Here is an 18,201-nt window from a genome sequence, read left to right as displayed (position 1 = left end):
CTCTCCTCTCTCATACCTTTTTACTAGTTTTGTTTTTTCTCAAACTTGGGCTGGGCTGATAAGAAGCATTATTAACTCCTCTCTGAGAACAGAGACCTGGAGAATAGAAGTGGGATGGAGGGGAAAATAGGTGAAGAAGACAAAGAGAGAGGCAGAGGTGTCACATGTAAGAAAGAGAGTAAGGTAGCAAAACGGACAGACAGTAAAAGTTGTCAGAGAGAACAGATAGAAAGAGGTATGGAGGTTGACTGTCTCTGTTATAGGCCCCCAAAGGGTTGGGTGCCATTCAGATGTCTAGTTATTATCATCATGAGACAGTGCTGTCTTTTTCCGAGGCCTACAGGTGAGATCTGAAACAGACAAGGACAGAATAGATAGATAGATGCTCACTATGACAATGCTTACATGCTGAGCTTTAGGAAGACTAATATTTACCAAATTTACCATCTCAGTTTAGCATTTTAGCATACTAACATTTTCTAATTAGGACTAAACACAATACAAAGCTGCAGGCTGATGGGAATGTCATCGGTTGTGCAGATATTTGGTCACAAACCAAAGAATTAGACTTTTCTGTTCTACCTGATGATCTTGCAAGATGAAAAGTTAACATAAGTACAATTCATACTATGGGGAACATGAATGTCTGTATCAAACTTCATAGCAATCCATCCAATAGTTCACTCAAATCCACAAATTTGAACCTCATGGTTGCTTTAGATAAGAAGTCAATTGGTGAATGATCAGGGTCATTAAGATTCATCTTCTGGGGACCATGAATGTCTCTACAACACTTCATGGCAATCAAGTAGTTGAAACATTTCTGCACTTAAGTGGTGGACCGACAGACTAACGTTGGCACCACCACCCTAGAGACTCATACAACAACAAATATTCCTCTAGATGTTAAACATCGCAAAGATGACATACAGTAACTGCTAATAGTAATATTTATATTTTATTGTTGTTTTTCAGATATGGGAAGATTGTGTCAACAAAGGCCATCCTAGACAAGAACACCAATCAATGCAAAGGTGAGTAAGAATCCATTGACTGTATGCAGTGTGGTTATCTATAGCATTGCAAAGCAACCACATATTTCACAAACCCAGATTTTGTTTTGATGAGATTTAAGTCTGGAAAACATATATATACAGATGTAAATTGTTTGAACTTGGCAGCCTACAGGCAGACCAATCACTGCACTCTGGGGAGTGGTTTTGTTGGTATGTAACAATACTCTATGGGGGAATTGTTGGGTCTATGTTTATCATAAATAAGTCATAGAGTGTGGTCTTTACCTAGTTTGTAAAGTGTCCTGAGATAACTTTTGTTATGATTTGGCACTATAAATAAAATTGAATTGAATTGAATTGAATTGAATGTATCCCTCCCTCTTTGACCTTTTTGCATCCCCAATTAATCAATGCCCAAATGTTTTTACAATATCTGTCAAAAGAAAGTATGATGTCAAATTAAAATAAATCACTTCAACTTGTGCTGAGTCTGCTGTTGCACAAGGTCCATGTGTTTACCTCGGAATTGTGCATTTAGATATGTGGTAAGGGTCTGTGTTGTAACACTGTACACAACTCAACAGAACTGCCTTCCATAAAGACCATTTCTTACTTTAATCTTTCTAAATGATGCACTGAAAGAGTGTCTTTCTTTTGCTTTACTTCTCTATGATGATAATTTCAGGATTGAACATGAATGATACTCATTCATAATAGTTTAGCAGCTTTTGATAGCAAGATGTTTGCATTGTTGCCATTGGCCAACACAAAACGGAGAATAGCACACAAATAAAACATGTTTCAGATACGTTCTGCGGTGAGGCTCACTCAAGTGTCTTCTGATGACGGTCTGCTTGATTGTTGGAGTGGTCTGAACAAAGCACTTATCAATATGATTGTAGTCGTCTGCTTTTGAAGAGGCACAAGAGCATGTGTTCAGAATGATTGCTGCTCATCTGCCAGGGCGATACTCCAAGGTATACTGTCATGGTTTAGGACAACAGCACAAATGCCCTGTAATCAGTGCATCAGCTTCAATATTATGATTGAAGGAAAAGCCAGTCTGATTGATGGCAATAACAGAGATGTTATTGCACATTCTAAGACTTCATGTGCTGTGATTACTATATTTTCAGCAAATGATTGCAGTCCTGCCTGCCTTAACATAATAATGGGAAGCCCGAACTTCATTGAATCAACCCCGAAAACTCTTTTACTTTAATTATTATCTTTAAATGGCCTGTTATATAAGTCTTACAAACTTCTTCATTCCAGTACCTGCTTTGGCATCACATCATCAAATATTGCTTTGAGCTCTGAAAGAATATTGAGATACCTGTCCTGACATCATTATAGCACAGCCAAAGGGAAGGCAGAATATAGTATAAATCCAGTGATAATTATCAGTTAGTCCTCCATTTTCTCAACTCCTTGTTTTTTTTCATTGCTGTGATTTGAAATGGAGTTTAAAAAGTGACACAGTACAGCCGTGCTGCTCCAGCTCATGATTATTATGTTTGCCAATTATGGTGGCTTCATGCTTCTTTTTAAGTATGATTTACAAATGGAAAATATCTGTTTCATTTAAGATCGCATGCATCTGAAAAGGCCATTAAATGCAATGTTTACAAATTAAAACACATTCAACCTTAATCTGCTTTAAAGTTGTAATACTACATATTGTTATTAAATCATTTGCAAAGAATATCCTACTAAAAAAATATTGCCTGGTTATCACAGCTGTAATAATAATTTTGCCTGTGCCATAGAGCTCCTTTGTGTCCAACACACAGTTGCACTAGGTGACATGTTCCTTCTTTACAATGGACAAGGGCACCGTAGTTTATTGTGAATCAATCCCGAATAGTCATTATTTACTCTCGTTTGAGTAACATTTGCTAAAAAATCACAGTACCGAGCTGTTTGAGGCATCTATTTGTCCTTTCTCAAAAATGAAACAATTTATGTGTGACCTGAAGTGGTACAGGATTGGGACATAGAAAATAGTGGGGCTAAGAGCTACAGGCAGAGCTTTGTTGGTTTTGGTCTCCTCATGGGACTTTATTGAAAATCAGAAAAGTATGAAATTACACCAGCAGCAGCTAAATCCTTAAATATGTTCCACATTCGGGCCAAGTGGACCATGCATGTTTAGCCCCGAATGTATAGTATAACTGGACAGGTGTGAACGTACAGACACCTAATGTAGTATAAACTGAATAGCCAGTACATCTGTCATCTATATTAATGTCTCTTAGATTTCTGTCTGAAACCAGATTTAAAACCAGAATTTGCCCAGAAGTTTTGCAACACCAACTAATGGCTTCATACTCAAGTAGTTGACTGCCTGGTTGAATCACATTCTGTCAAATTGTGTGGGCCAACATGGGTGAACTATCTATCAATACAAAACTAGTCAAACTTTGGTATTCTGCCATTCTCCTTCCCTTACGCTACATGCGCTATCTATCTTGCACTGTGGCTACATCCGGGTCTACGGATGCCCTGAATGGCAAGGTTAAAAAAAAAGTTTTTTGGGCATTGTTGGTCATAAACTATCTAATGTTATTAATACAAATGACCTATTAAAATTTCCTATGTAGGTATTAACTTGTACGTAGGAGTTAATTATTCCTACGTGTAAGATCAATTTTGAGGCTTGATTAGGCTGTTTTGAGGGCGAGAAAGCCATGCAGATGTGTGTGTGTCTGCATCACCCAGGATGACCGATCAGTGAACTGTATGCTTATTTAGTCCACAGACAACTGCTACAGTTAAAACACACAGACCTCCTGTGTAACAGCAATGACAACGCATCAGCTAAAATGTACAAACAATGTCCAGGTGTGTACTTAACTTATTTGTTGTTACATTTACAGTATTTCACAAATGGTGAAAGTGCATATGCACATAGGTAGGTTTACGCTGCCTGCACGCATCATGATCACGGTCACCCATCAGGTTGTGATTATGAATATTAAGTAGACATGCAGTCTCTTCACAATATGATTCCGTCAGACCATACTGTATATCTAAACTGTTTAACCCAAGTCAGCACCTTTGCACAGTCCCAATATGTTTTACAGATATTTGCAGTTAACTAACAAGGTAAAACATTTTGTTTATGCTGCATTTTGCTGAACTTTCACTTCCCTTTGTATAATGCGTCAGGCACTTCATTCAGCATTTCTTTCCCTCAAAACAGCCTAATTAAGCCTCAAGCGTGCAGCTGCAAAAATGAGCAGTTTTATGTGTGCACATAAATACATTGACAGAAAAGTAAATGAGTCAAATACAGGTCTGCTAAGGAAATAGAAGGACACAAAAGAACAATGAACCTGTGTGTTTGTCAGAGACACAAAAAGGCTGTGTGTGTGTGTGTGTGTGTGTGTGTGTGTGTGTGTGTGTGTGTGTTTGCACGTGATTAGTAGGTGCATTCTTGGCATTGGATCTGGCACTGTTCTCTGCATATACTCAGGAAAAGGCCTTTCTGAATACTAAACATCGTAGAGACTCTTTTATAATGCAAACTGATACAGTACATCTTCTTATTATCTTAATGCATAGAATATTTAGAATTCTGCAGCTGTAGAGGCGCATGCGGTTTTTCCAGGCCCTGGCCCTCATCAGTAATTTCACTGCTTGTGATGTGGACTTCATACATCTCTCAGCCAGTTGTTAACTCACAATGAAGGAGTTTCATTATCAGGCAGCCATTAGAATGCCTTATAACCGGATAAGTGTTGGTTTGATTGCAGAGGCATTCAGTGGGGACAAGATAAGTGCTTAGCGTGACTAAGAGAGTACAAATTGGCACAGAGAGTTCTCTTGGAAAGGGAGGGATGGGTGGGGAGAGGCACAGGGAGGTGGATGGAGTGAGTAAAAATAACCTGGGGCTGACAGAATAGGAAGGGGACCCCTTGAAAGTGATGATTTAGCAGACAGCCTCTTATTTTCACAAAGATTCTGCAGAGTGGAACGAGAGAGAGGTAGAGAGCGTGAGAGACAAAGAAACAGGTAAATAAATAAAGCCCTTTGACTTTGTAGTCCGCAAGAATATTGTTCAAGCCCTGTTCATTGTCTTCAAGGCTTTTTTGCTTCTTTGTCCCTGAAAAGTTGATGTTTCTCTCTGGAACAATATGTAAATATACTGTATGAATATATGGTGCATAGATCCATTAAAATGCTAGCCCTAAAACAATACTATCCTGTGAATTACCACTAATACTTATTTCAATGAACAAAGAAAGCAAAACTTTTGCTTTGTTCTCTGAAAAAATATAAAGATGTTCTTTGTAAAAGCATTCACTTTGTAGCGGGCTCAATGTTAAATACACTGACAGTTTCCTAGTTAGCAATGTGGGAGCTCTGGGGGAGGGAGAGGGCACAGAGCACAGGATGGAGGAAGGAAGGGAGAGGAAACCACTTTAGATTGTAAAGGATTTCCATTTCCCAAAGACAAGCACCCTCCCTCTCACTGTCTCCAAGTCTCCAGTCTTTTCTCTGCTTCCCTCCCTTCTATTTTTCATCTTATTCTTCCTCTCTCTCTGCCTGCCAATCTCTCTCTCCCCCCAACTCACTGTCTCCTCCCATTCCTCCTTTGTGCCGTCTCTCTCTCCTTTTCCCTCTGTACTCGGTTAGCCCATTCTAATGGCCCAAGACCAGGAGATTAGATCCAAGCTGTGTGTGTGTGTGTGTGTGTGTGTGTGTGTGTGTGTTTGCGCTCATGTTTATCCGTGCTTCCATCTGTGTCTATGAGCGCATATGAGTGTGTATTCAAGTGGGAGTGCACTTTGTAATAAAATGTTGTTTTTTTTCATTCACAAACAGAATATTTGTCAGGCCCGACTGAGTGAGATGAATTTCCATCTCTGTGTCATCATAAGGCCACAGATGGGGGGGACAGGATACAAATGAGAAGCATTATATAATTCATTCAATTCCGTTCTCCTAAAATATCCTTATCATCGTGCCTGAAAGAGCTATCACTTACATTCAGTTTCCACCAAACTAAAGAGAGTAGGCTTTAGTTTAGAAATTTTGCAAAGTACATGTTGGGCAAAAGTGTAGCCTAATGATTTGGGAAACTGTCCATTAGCTTGGAAGGCAGACATCTGCTCACACACTCAACAAGCTTCCACTCAGCTGAAGTGTCCTTGAGCAAGACAATGAAGCCTACCAGCTCCAGGGGTGTGTTCTGTCACTGATACTTGACCTCTGACCCCTGTGGGGAGGAGGGGAAAATACATTTTCAGAAAACATAGATTGCTCCTTGAGTGATGAATGCAGTCAAAGCAAATGGCACATTTCAAGGCTGATACTCTATTATCCCGAACTTGTCAATGAGATGAGCACTTGGAGAAAAATGTCTCTATCATTCATGTCTCTAGAATGGAGGAGGGTGTATGGTTATAGTGGCTGTTTTTCTGTCCAGGGTGACACTTGGTCTTTGGACTAAGTCATACGTGCAGGGCAAAGCATATTTGATATGAGCTATTCAGTTCATTGGTAAATTATTGTTAGAGTAAAGTCTCAAGAATCTAGTTTGATGGCCGTAAACCAGCACAATAGTCTGCTCTACACAATCTCCTAATACCACCATTGATTATGAGTATCTCACTGATGATGTTCAACTTCAACAGTGACTGCTGATGGAAAAAAGCTATTTAGCTAACTCTAGGACAGTCAATGACATGGCATTGTCTCTATTTAAAAGTAAATAAACTAAATTAACAGTGGCATTAAAGCTGTCCAGATATGCTAATTTACATTTATCCAATCCCTACAGTATTATACTGATACTATGTGAAGAAAAACTCTCCTGCTGCACTGTATTAGAACATTTTTGTATTCTCTTTATCTTGTCTTTGTAAAATTCTAACTTTCTACATCCAGAATGGATCCAAATCACTGAAAATAAAGCCCTAACTATTGAGGCCACAGGTTACTGGTGGGTAAAATAATCTTTCTTATAAAGACCTGCTGTATCATGGAATCCACTGCTGCCCTCATAATTCAGAAATATAATAATCCATAATGAATGCCATGCTTATTTATTACAAAGGAGGAAATGGAAGTGGTTAAATAAAGTACTTAACAAATAAACATCGCTGAGACAATTAGACTGTGTCACAGTGCTGTCCAGGAGCTTTATGCTCTCGTAAATATGATTTGTTTTGAGGAGAGGCTGATAGATCTTGATAATGAACTGACGCTTCAGTCATTTGAAATAATATGTTGAGCTCAAAAAAAGGTTTGTGACATTAGTGATTTATATGGCTGGTACACGAAAAAAACTCATGCAGGTCATTATTATCATCTTTAAAAGAGTACTCCAGCTATTTGGCATTGCACTTATACTACACTTTGGGACTCTTGATGGATGGTTTCAAAAATAAAGTAAACAGATATTGTCTTTTTTTATTAGACATATTCTTCTTCCTTGTCAAAACCTGCTGCCTACCAATGTTGGGAAAGCATTTCAAAGTAAGAAGTTAGAGTACTCAGATTACTTTTTTGTTATAATGAGTAACGTAACAAGTTAGTTTTGCTATTTAAGTAATCAGTATTTAGCTACATTTTCATATAAGTAATTTGTTACTTTTCAAAGATTTCCCTGCAAGAACCAATGAACTACGCAGCCTGCGCCCGTCTCTGTCCAGCTCATTGTCAGATCGTTAGCACCAAAAGGTTGCACAGACGTGTCAGGTACCCTTGAGGTTTTGTATTTAACCTACTTTCATTTGGAAGTACAGAGCCGCGGCACACTCGTTGTGGAGGCCACGGAGGGAGTCACACCATTCATCTCACTGCCCACACTTCCAATCCACATCTGGATTTAAATCAGCCAAATATCTCTTCAATAAAGAGCTGTCAAGTCTGTCATTCATGTTATTGGTTTGCAGATCATCATTACAGTGGAGTCGGTATATTCAGGGGCAGGTGTAAGGGTGTGCTTTGGACAATATAAGATGGTTATATTTTTGTTAATGCAAAAGTATTCTTACTCCATGTGCCCAGATTTATTTCATTTTCAAACTTTTAGTATTTAGACCTAACCAACGCTAGACTGACATAACTTGAGACAGGTCGGATCAGATTTTGACTAGCCCCGCCTTCATACAAATTTTTTCTCATACAGTATATAGTAGTGCTCCTCAAGACCTGTAAACAGACACTGATGTGTAAAACAAGTGTATTCTCCTTTAAAACACCAGCTTTATCAATACATTTCCTCTAATTAAAAAAACACATATGCTGCAGATAACGCTGAGCCACTGCCATCAGATAAAATGAGTCTGCTTTGGACTAGTGGTGATTGAATTATCCATTGCGAGCTGTGTTTTGTTTTTTCCCCCACTAATTACATGGACTGTCCGTGGTTACACAAATAGTCATTAGTTCAAGTGGGTGGTATAAGAAATGGAACGTTTCCAAATTTCGAATAAAATCTAGAATAAAATGAAAGTATCTTGCGAGGCTACTGATGAATGCTGTATGTTTGTGCATTCCCAATTAGTTCGACTGTTTTGGTGTGACCCTAATTAAATAAAAATAGATTAAAAAACAGAATGTTTGTATATGTGGTATGCATGTATATACATACTTGCACAGCTTTATTAATCTGTTTCCTTTGCATACTGTATGTGTGTATCCATGCTTGTCTGGATCTGTGTTCGCCACAGTCATTAATGTGTGCACAATATATGTGTGTGTTTCCGTTATCCTATTTTGACTAAATTATGGGTTTCTCATTACCAACAGTATAAATATTTGTGCGTGCAGTACATTTCTTGCTGTGAAAGCAGCTTGCTGCCTTTGAACAATAAAAACTCATATGCTTATCAGCAAAACAGAGTGGGCTCCAAATCCTGAAAAAGACGGGACTAGAACAGATGTTAGGGATGAAGTGTGTGTGTGTGTGTGTGTGTGTGTGTGTGTGTGTGTGTGTGTGTGTGTGTGTGTGTGTGTGTGTGCATCTGTGCATGCGTGCGTGCGTCTGGCATAGTTAGAGAGAGAGAGAGAGAGAGAAAGTGTGCATTTCCTCATTCTTAACATGTTTACATTTAGGATTGTGATGATGAGTGTTTTGTTGAATTGTGGATCATGTAATTGTCAGCCCACTCAAAACTACAGCTGGAATTTTCTTAGCTGCTGTGCTTTCCCAACATTTCTCTTTCTGGCCAAATGTAGTATGTCTCTTAAATTATTTTCTCATATAAACACAGTCCAAAACATTCTTATACTTACAGTTTCTTAGTTTTCCTCACCTATACCATGCACGCACGCACGCATGCACGCACGCACGCACGCACGCACGCACACATGCATATAAACTACCATTTACAGTGCAGACAGGGTGTGTCTCTTTTGCCTCTTTGTGTCTATTTGACATCTCTTCCCAACCCTACCCATGTGACCCAGTAAAACAGGGTGTGTTTCTGAAAGTAGAGATTGATATGAGACCTTTTGTCCCCCACTGTTTCCGGCAGTGCCCAACCTAGATCCCCAGGGCGTCAGCAATTTGACAGATACACTGTGCACACACACACACACGCACAAAATGATGCAGACCATATTGCAATAAAATGGGAAGATGCTCTTTCTCCTTGCGTCTTTATTTTCTTTGAACAAGACTCTGAATCATTTTAATGGCTGCATTAAATGTAGACATTTTTTCTTGATGTCACTTGTATTGGCCACTACTATATAGGAACCCCATATACACTGACAGATTTAGTGTAGTACAGGGACAACACCAGCTCACTTGCAATGCAGTGGGATATTAAATGTCAGACAATAGGAAGCCAGTATATTTTACATGTTAAAATAAGTAATTCTCTCAGCATTGATTCATGATATAGAGCAGTGTTTCCCAACAAGCCCTCCTCCACCACAAAGGACGAAAAAATGTCTACATTTTTTTATATACAGACATTTGTATCAATTACCCAGTGGGTGTGTTGTAGTTAAAGGGTAAGTTGGTCTTTCTTGAATTGTGGTTATATGAGGTATTTATCCATAGCCAATGTACAGGACTTGACACACTGTGGCCCCCAACTGAAAATTTTAGGGGCACACACCGTAAATCAACATGCTAGCTTATATTCACATCATTACTAATTTTCACTGTATTACTTGTAAATACGTTGATAATAGATGCAGAAATTATAATGTCCTGTTTCAAAGTCAGTGTCACATTTTATTGTGCTCTTTTGAAGATGCAACATATAAGGTAAACCCACATCATCATAACTGTCATGACAGTACAAAATTTAAGAAGTATACCATATATTCAGAATAAGTGATTGGAAACAGACAGTTTCATTTTAATTCATTTTAATACAATGTTACATTTTTACTGTACAGGAAATATCCAAGGGCAATTCATCCAGATATTCCAGTGAAAAGTTCTGTAAGTTTGGGAAAATCAGTGGCAGCTGCTGGTTTTTCAAGGAGGGGAAGCTCATTTTTCCGGCCTACATCATAAATGTGTTTGTTTATTTAGATGTAAATTCTACCCTTTGTTCCTTTTCAAGAAAATGATCTGTGACCTGTGTGATCTGTTGTACCAACTAAGCGACTTTTCCAGGGACTTGACCAGTGTCCTCTCAATGGCCAGCAGAGCTAGGCTGCTTAAACGGCCTTGGCCCAGCTGGAGCTGCTGCGCCAGGCTACTTTGTAGTGTGACCGCCTGTGAGTGTGAGTAATCGTGACAGGTGGAGAAGCTCCGCAGCTGCCGCTGTTTCTTGGGGAAAGAAACCGCAGAGTGACAGAACAGAGTCGCCAAACACAACATTAGCCGTTTTTAACAAAGACAAAGTCTTTCAGACCAACGGAATGAAAAACTTGGAAAATGCTCCGGTGGATGTTTGTTTTTCAAAATCACTGATTCGCTCGTTTAGCTGTCAATCAAAAAAGGATTCCGCCTCAGACAGCGCATCCAATTATGCAGAAGCCGAGCGTCCAGGCCAGCCCACTGTCACAAAGACCCCCAGTTCATGAAGAAACTAATTAAACAATATTTGATTCATGGGCTACATACACATCACTTGCAAGACTAGCCTGAATAAGATCCTCTTGATCAGAAAAGAGGTCTGGGGTTGAACCCATGATGGACAGGTAGGCAGCATAGTGGTCAGTCCTCCCTGACTGGGTTTTTCAGGTGGTTCAGCTTCAGTCACAATGTCACTCCATGCTTGTGGTGCAGAGAGCAGTGTAGCTGTTGAGGTGGTGTCATTGGATGCATATGGGGTGGCAGGAGGCTGAGTTGAAATTTGGTTTCCCCTGGACCGTCACACGGTCATCTCAATCTGTGCTGTCAAACTAAAACAACAATAAAACAAAATGTTGGGAGTTATTCTCAAAAATGACAAATGTATGCTATGAGCATTCATTTTAAATCCCTTACCTGAAATGGAAGATCCCTTCCTAGCTGTATGGATGGATTATGGATAATGAAGCCATTCAACCTTTGCGCAGCTTTGGTGGAATAAAGAAAAATACAAATAAATAGGAATCAATTGCAAGGCCAGTTTCAATCCATAATGTATCAAAAATTCAAATAATATAATACCTGTCATCCTCTGTAATTTTGTTTTGGAATGCCTCTCGAATCTCTGCAATTACTGTCCTGTTGTCCCATATTTTCCTAGTCTCAAAGGTGCTTAGAATTAAGCCATTCTCATAAATTTTTCTTTTTGTTTTGTGTTTACAAACTTCATCCCATGCAGAATGGGGTAGCAGGGTGACATCTTTGTTGAAACTGGGAGAGTGCACTGTAATTGCATGTTGTCAGTAAGCCAATGTTTTTGTTTTTTGTACATGTGAAATTGGTGAATAATTTCATCTTAATATGGGTAAGTTTATGTTTCACTTTCAGATCACAATTCTAAAGCCTGGAATACACTGTACGATTTTGTAAACATTCCTGTTTAATGCAAACGCGCACTGTACAAGTAAATCTGCAGTGATGTGAGTGCTCAACCTGGCAATAAACAGGAACGTTTGCAAAACCATACCCTGTATTCCAGGCTTTAGAATCGCTCCATTTCCAGGCAATCATCTGAAAGTGAAACATGAGCTTACCCATATTAAGATTAACTTATTAACCAACTTATCATGTGCAAAAAAGTCAGCAGAACAAAAATCCAATGGATTTTTAAAAGGATATGCAATGTGTCTCATAAATCTATACGAATTAACTAACAAGCAATACATACCGGTAGGCTACATCCAAAAGATGTCTGGTTTACTTAAGTCGAGCCAGGTTTTCAATCATACTGAAAGACTGAGGTACATCTTTTTTTTCAAAACGATCTGAGCTTTAAGAATATGCATGCTGTGGTTGTGTCATATGAATGTAGAAAAATTTATATGACTGAATAAAATTCACACACATATGTAAACACACCGGTCACCGTCATAGCCGGCGATACCCGGGGTATAGTTGTACTCTTTACGTAATTCTTGTTTTAATGAAAGCCTTTGCTTTGTTTACATGGAAGCCGAGCAATCAAGCCGGTAGGCTCGGGTGTAATCATAAAACCACCACTCCGCTGATTGATTTTTAACCACTTCCTTAAAAACTGCGCACGGCCTGGAGGAGGTTTACAACAGCAAACCAGGCTTGCATGGTTGCCCTTGTGTGATAGGCTACTAGCTAAAGGTTTAAATGTGGCAGCAAAAACATTCCTGATCTGTGAAAGTAGACCTAGACACCCAAACAGACCCACGTGAACCCGAGCTCGCGCTCTTAATGTTACTAAGCAGGTCATAAGGCTCAATTAAAAATGACCTTACCTCTTCCTTAACCTGCTGGAAGCCCATCCGCCAAAGTACAGTTGTGTTTGAAATTGAGGTTGGTTAGCTTGGTTGCCATTAGCTTGAGAGGATCCGCTCTGCCCTGATACACCTGATACTCAAGTCTGAGGACCCGCCGCATTTCCTCATCGACCACGCTACCTGAGGTTTCCGACATTGTGGTTATCACATCTGAATGGGTTGAAATGTTATTTAAAAGTCCAATTGCCTCATTGACACGCTCCCGGTCGACCATTTTCACATGTTACATCCATGCAAATTGGTCATCTTAGAGAAGGCGGGACATTGTTCTTGGGATCCCGCTGGAGAGACACATCCGGTATCTACACCCGCAATGAGCTAATCAGAAACTGGAAATTCAAGTTGACTTCCGTTTCATTCAAACTCTCTCACACATACTAGTATACTCACACACATCACCTACTATTCTCTCATACATTCAGTATTATGTTGTTGCATCCATAATAGCGTGTAATAGAGTATGATAGTAAGTGTGTGTGACTATAGTAGTGTATGTAATAGAGTATGATAGTAAGTGTGTGTGACTATAGTAGTGTAGGTAAGAGAGTATGATAGTAAGTGTGTGTGACTATAGTAGTGTATGTAAGAGAGTATGATAGTAAGTGTGTGTGACTATAGTAGTGTATGTAAGAGAGTATGATAGTAAGTGTGTGTGACTATAGTAGTGTATGTAAGAGAGTATGATAGTAAGTGTGTGTGACTATAGTAGTGTATGTAAGAGAGTATGATGTAACATGTGAGAGCAAATATGAATTATTTCCTAAATGGCCTCTCATACTTCCTTGATGCGAGCCCCCATTGTCGTCTGAATCCCAACAGTCGCTTCTCCGCTACATCATATCTATAAAAACCCACCCGGCAGTCCTGATTGGCTCGACCATTTTCCCCGAAATGGCCCTGAAATTCCTCTGCTATGGAGTGATCCCGGATAGTTGAGTGGAGCTAGGCACAGTCAAGGCTGAAGCAAGGCGTAAAGAAAGTCATATGGGGATAGTAATGTTAGAACATCCCTTTAATATGAAATAATATGAAAATATAATTTTGACCACCTCAGAGCAGAGAAAGCCTTGCTCACCCATTTTTACAACTACAGGATTTAAATGATGAGCAGACATTGGTGTAATGAAAGACATTAGAGTCATTATAAAACATACACATTATTTCATTAAAAAAAAGGAGCGGTAGTACACAAAAACTTGGGCAGACCTTAAAAGATCTCTTGGATCATAAACAAGATAGGGAAAGTTACTATTACGACACCAGTTCTGTTGATGTTCTGTGCTGAAACCCATTTAATGGGGGAACTAGCAGCTTTCATTAAATACGTGACCAGACTTCATTTTGGCACATTTGTAGGATTTATGCAGCGCTAATAACAAAACACAGACACTCACTTTTTTTCAGTGATATTCAGAACATTAACATTAACTGATATTCACATAACTTTTTATCCTCATCTCCACCTCACCCTGCTCCTCTTTCTCATCTTCTTATGCCTTGTCTCTGTGGTTATGTGCAGGCTATGGCTTTGTGGACTTTGACAGCCCTGCAGCAGCCCAGAAGGCTGTGGCCTCACTCAAAGCCAGTGGAGTCCAGGCACAGATGGCGAAGGTAAGCCTCACCCTGCCTTTCACTTTCTGGTCCGCTTTACTTGTGATTAAGGTGTTCGGCTTTCTTGCGCTGCTATACTCCAGGTAGGCTCAGTCACTGTTAACTCTGGAGAAAGCCGATGGTGTTGGGGTTATTTTTTTCCATAAAATAATAGTGACAACAGTAGTGTGGTGTTGATAATCATAATAACAATTACTGGATTTTCTGTATATCAGTTACACTTTTGCATTGAGTTAATAATTAACAGCTATGGTCATGTTGAGATTGTCTTACTCAAATGGAAGTACTCTCTGTCCGTCTGTTTGTCTGTCCTTCAAATTTCTCGACAGCCGTTCATCTTGCTATGTATACACACTGTGCAGTGCATTGAGGGGGACCCCTAATAACTGTTTAAGTGCCAAACAGCATGCTGGGTACAGCTTACTCTCTGTTGCTCACTATAGCACATTCAAGAACAGATGAAGAAAGAGAGACCGGAGAGATCTGAGATGTTGCATTGTAGCACTCTCAAACATTTCAAGCATCAGCAATGTAAACTTCAGGATAAACATTACAGAATATCTAACTGTTAGCATAAGATACTGACCCTCTAGCATTGCTATGTCATGGCAGGAGGAAGTGCAGTGTCGAGTGTGAAGGTCTTTGGATGAGCGATTCCCCAGAAAACTGCGAGCAGTAATACTGGAGGCCAAGCAATCAGCACGTTCTACACGTTCTGCACAGGCACGTTTTGAACGGGCACTATACTAGTTGATCATGTCCCTGAACAGATAGGAGAAAGGATGAAGCAAATGATTCAGATGGCTGAGCTTGTTTTAGCTAATTTTTTTTCCCCAAAAGCAAATAATCATTCATGTTTGTGTTTGTAGTTGTAGGTGTGTGCGTGTGCGTGTGCGTGTGTGTGTGTGTGTGTGTGTGTGTGTGTGTGTGTGTGTGTGTGTGTGTGTGTGTGTGTGTGTGTGTGTGCGCGTGTGCGTGTGTGTGTGTCTGTGTGTGTGTGTGTGTGTGTGTGCGCGCGCGTGTGCGCGTGTGCGTGTGTTTAGTTGACAATTGTACTGTATATAACAAGGCCATGCCAAAACATGTGGGCCTAAGCAGAACAATCACATTATCCTTCAATGCATGTGAGAAAGACACTGAATAACCTGCCTTACTTTCTGATTCATTAAAGCTGTATCACTGCATACTTCCTTCTATAAATGAGAGAGAGAGGAGTGCAATTAAAATGGGCCAGTCTTCAGGCACCAGGAGCATCCCATTGAATTAAACAGCAGCAAGCCTCTGAGCCACCTTTGCCTTGCTCTTCTATTAAACCTCTTTTCATTAGACTTCCATCTCTTATTTTGTTTCTAACAGCTTGAGGGGGCATTTGGAAGAGCAGTGTTGATGTGTTTAGCTGTTATTAAAGAGGGAAGAACCCCGACTCCATGGAGATTGAGTTTTCCGGAGGGATGGAAAGGAGGGCAAGGAGTCAATTCCAAATGAAATTACACAGACTTCTTACTGTTTCATGAACTAATTATGCACAGAGCTGCTGATGTCCCAGCTAACTTTCCTGAATCCCGGTGCAATGAGAAAGTCTCAAAACACTGCTTCTGGATTTCCAGCTCGAGCCTCTAACATTTTGTAAGATCAGCAGCTTAATTGGGGTTTGACAAAGTCGTAGTTTTAACGCATTCAGTACCAATTATAGTTACCGAAGTGAAAACCCATGCCATGCTATTTCCAATATCCTTCTCACAGTACGCTGAGGTTTAGTTGGTTAGCTGAAGACAGAAACGTTTGTTCTTGCTTGTAATCTGCAAGATAGTTCAAAGCTTTTCTACCAAAGACAGCAGTGGGGTGGCAGTAGGGAGAAAAAAAAGGAGAGAAGGAGAGATGCGACATCTGAGAAAGGTGAATATTGATGTTGGTGGACTGAAACAGTGGTCAAATGTGTATTTGTTAAAGTCCTCATGGGATCTAATGTATAGAATACATGCAGCCAAGGATGCCATGTGCTCAACTTTAAATAATGATAATAATCTTTCTCCGTGGAGTTTGTATGTCCCTGTGTCAGTGGTCGAAAAAACATGCAGGTGTTTAACTGTTGACTTCAATTTGCCTGTAGGTGGAACTGGGGTGGAACTGGTAGGTGGAAGCGTGAATGGTTGTCTGTCTCTATAGTCCCTTTCACACATGCACTGCAAACCTGAAATTATCCAGACATTACCAAGCTGAGCTGTATGTTAAAACACAACCATCCAAATAATTCTTTTAAGAGTTTACCTTGCCAGCTCCCTAGTACTTAGTCTGTGTAATCTCCGAGTGGGCCCATGTGTGAATAGAGCAGCTCATTGCCCAAAAGTATTCCATGGCGAGTGAGTCGGCTGAAGAAAACAAACCTCTGAGAGTTAAGAAGAAGGGTGATTTAAACAAAGACACCAACAAAAATATCTAACTTGTGAGAGGACCTAATTCATGAATTTCTGCCAGTAAGGGTCAACACCAAAATCGTCAGTCAAGTTCAAGGAACGGCAAGAGACTTGTTTGTTTATGAACAAATAATGAACCCATTCCATCACGTTGGTGTAATCCGCACCGTGTCCTGCCGGCTGCATGGTCTACTCAGGCAACACCCCTCGTCTAAATCAGTATTTGCAGTAAGTGAGAACTGGCCTAGTTTTTGTCACTTTCTCAAAGAGGTGGCTATATTAACTAGAATTGAGAGACACATCTTATTAAAAAATCTCAGTGTGATTACTGTAATGTGTAGGGACCTAAGAGTATGTAATGAAAAAATATGTGTGTTCCTTCAGAGTCCGTGTTATTAAAGGTGTTAGAGAGAAAGACGTCATTAACCAGTTCAAAACCCAAAGAAACGCAAATGTATGATTTGAAATAAAGAAAACATAAGTTAAGGGTGTTACTAGAGGACCAGGAGCATGATGAGTAAAATTAGGGGGTTATTTTTTGGGCTTCAAAGGAGGAGAAATCCCAATAATCATTGAGCAACAGTGAACCTGGGATCCAAATGTGGTTGCAGGGTCACTGCATCACGCAAACATCCTTGATCCTCGGAGTGCACATTATACTGGGGCCTGGCACTTCTTGGTGATTGTGGGATTGGGGTACAGTATATGCTGAGAGGCTGAACGTTGGAAATAGTTTAAAATCCCAAAAGGAAAGTATGAACGTGCAGTATTTAAAAGTTCAAAACTGAAAATTCAACTGCCAACCTAAAAGTTAACCATGGTTAGAGTAACTTCCTGACATTACCTGTGAATTAAATATAGCACAGATGAAGTAAGATTAGACTGTTGGTGTATATATGATTGTATTCACAGTGAGAAACCTTTTTCCATTTAACCCTGCAGCTCGCACTGACATCTTCTTTGTGATAGGTGCATGTTTTTGTTGTGAAATAAACGAGGAAAATCCAGCAAGCTGAGATGTGAAGAGAGATGTGTGTCCTACGCTCACTTCCTCAGTCTTCTTTGTAATTACTGTTGACCTGAAAGAAGATTACTGCTACAGCTGTGCTCCCCCTCTCTCTTGTCTGCTCACTCACAGTTTTTCTGTCACCTTGTCTCATTCTCACTCTTTTTGTTAGTATATGTAAGGCCCTGCTCACACCTGGCATTAACATGCGTGTTGTGTTATCCGATCACAAGTGGACAGCTCTACGGTAAGTATGTCAGTTCACACGTGGCATTAGAATGCAGGGCCACTTGAGATTGGATGTCCAACC

At 39.9% G+C, this 18,201-nt stretch overlaps 1 protein-coding gene across 1 annotated transcript in view; it reads left to right on the top strand.

The window, feature by feature from the left end:
- The window catches only part of LOC310950462 (RNA-binding motif, single-stranded-interacting protein 3-like), a 131,562-nt gene that overhangs the window by 49,249 nt on the left and 64,112 nt on the right, over positions 1-18,201 (top strand). The window contains exons 3-4 of the mRNA XM_083918287.1: positions 976-1,034; positions 14,380-14,471. Coding sequence (XP_083774413.1) covers positions 976-1,034; positions 14,380-14,471 — 151 coding nt within the window. The remainder of the gene's footprint in view (positions 1-975; positions 1,035-14,379; positions 14,472-18,201) is intronic.

The sequence above is a fragment of the Echiichthys vipera genome (assembly GCF_963691815.1).
Source record: "Echiichthys vipera genome assembly, chromosome: 8".
Lineage (NCBI taxonomy): Eukaryota > Metazoa > Chordata > Actinopteri > Perciformes > Trachinidae > Echiichthys > Echiichthys vipera.
This window is presented reverse-complemented; position numbering and strand designations above follow the sequence as displayed.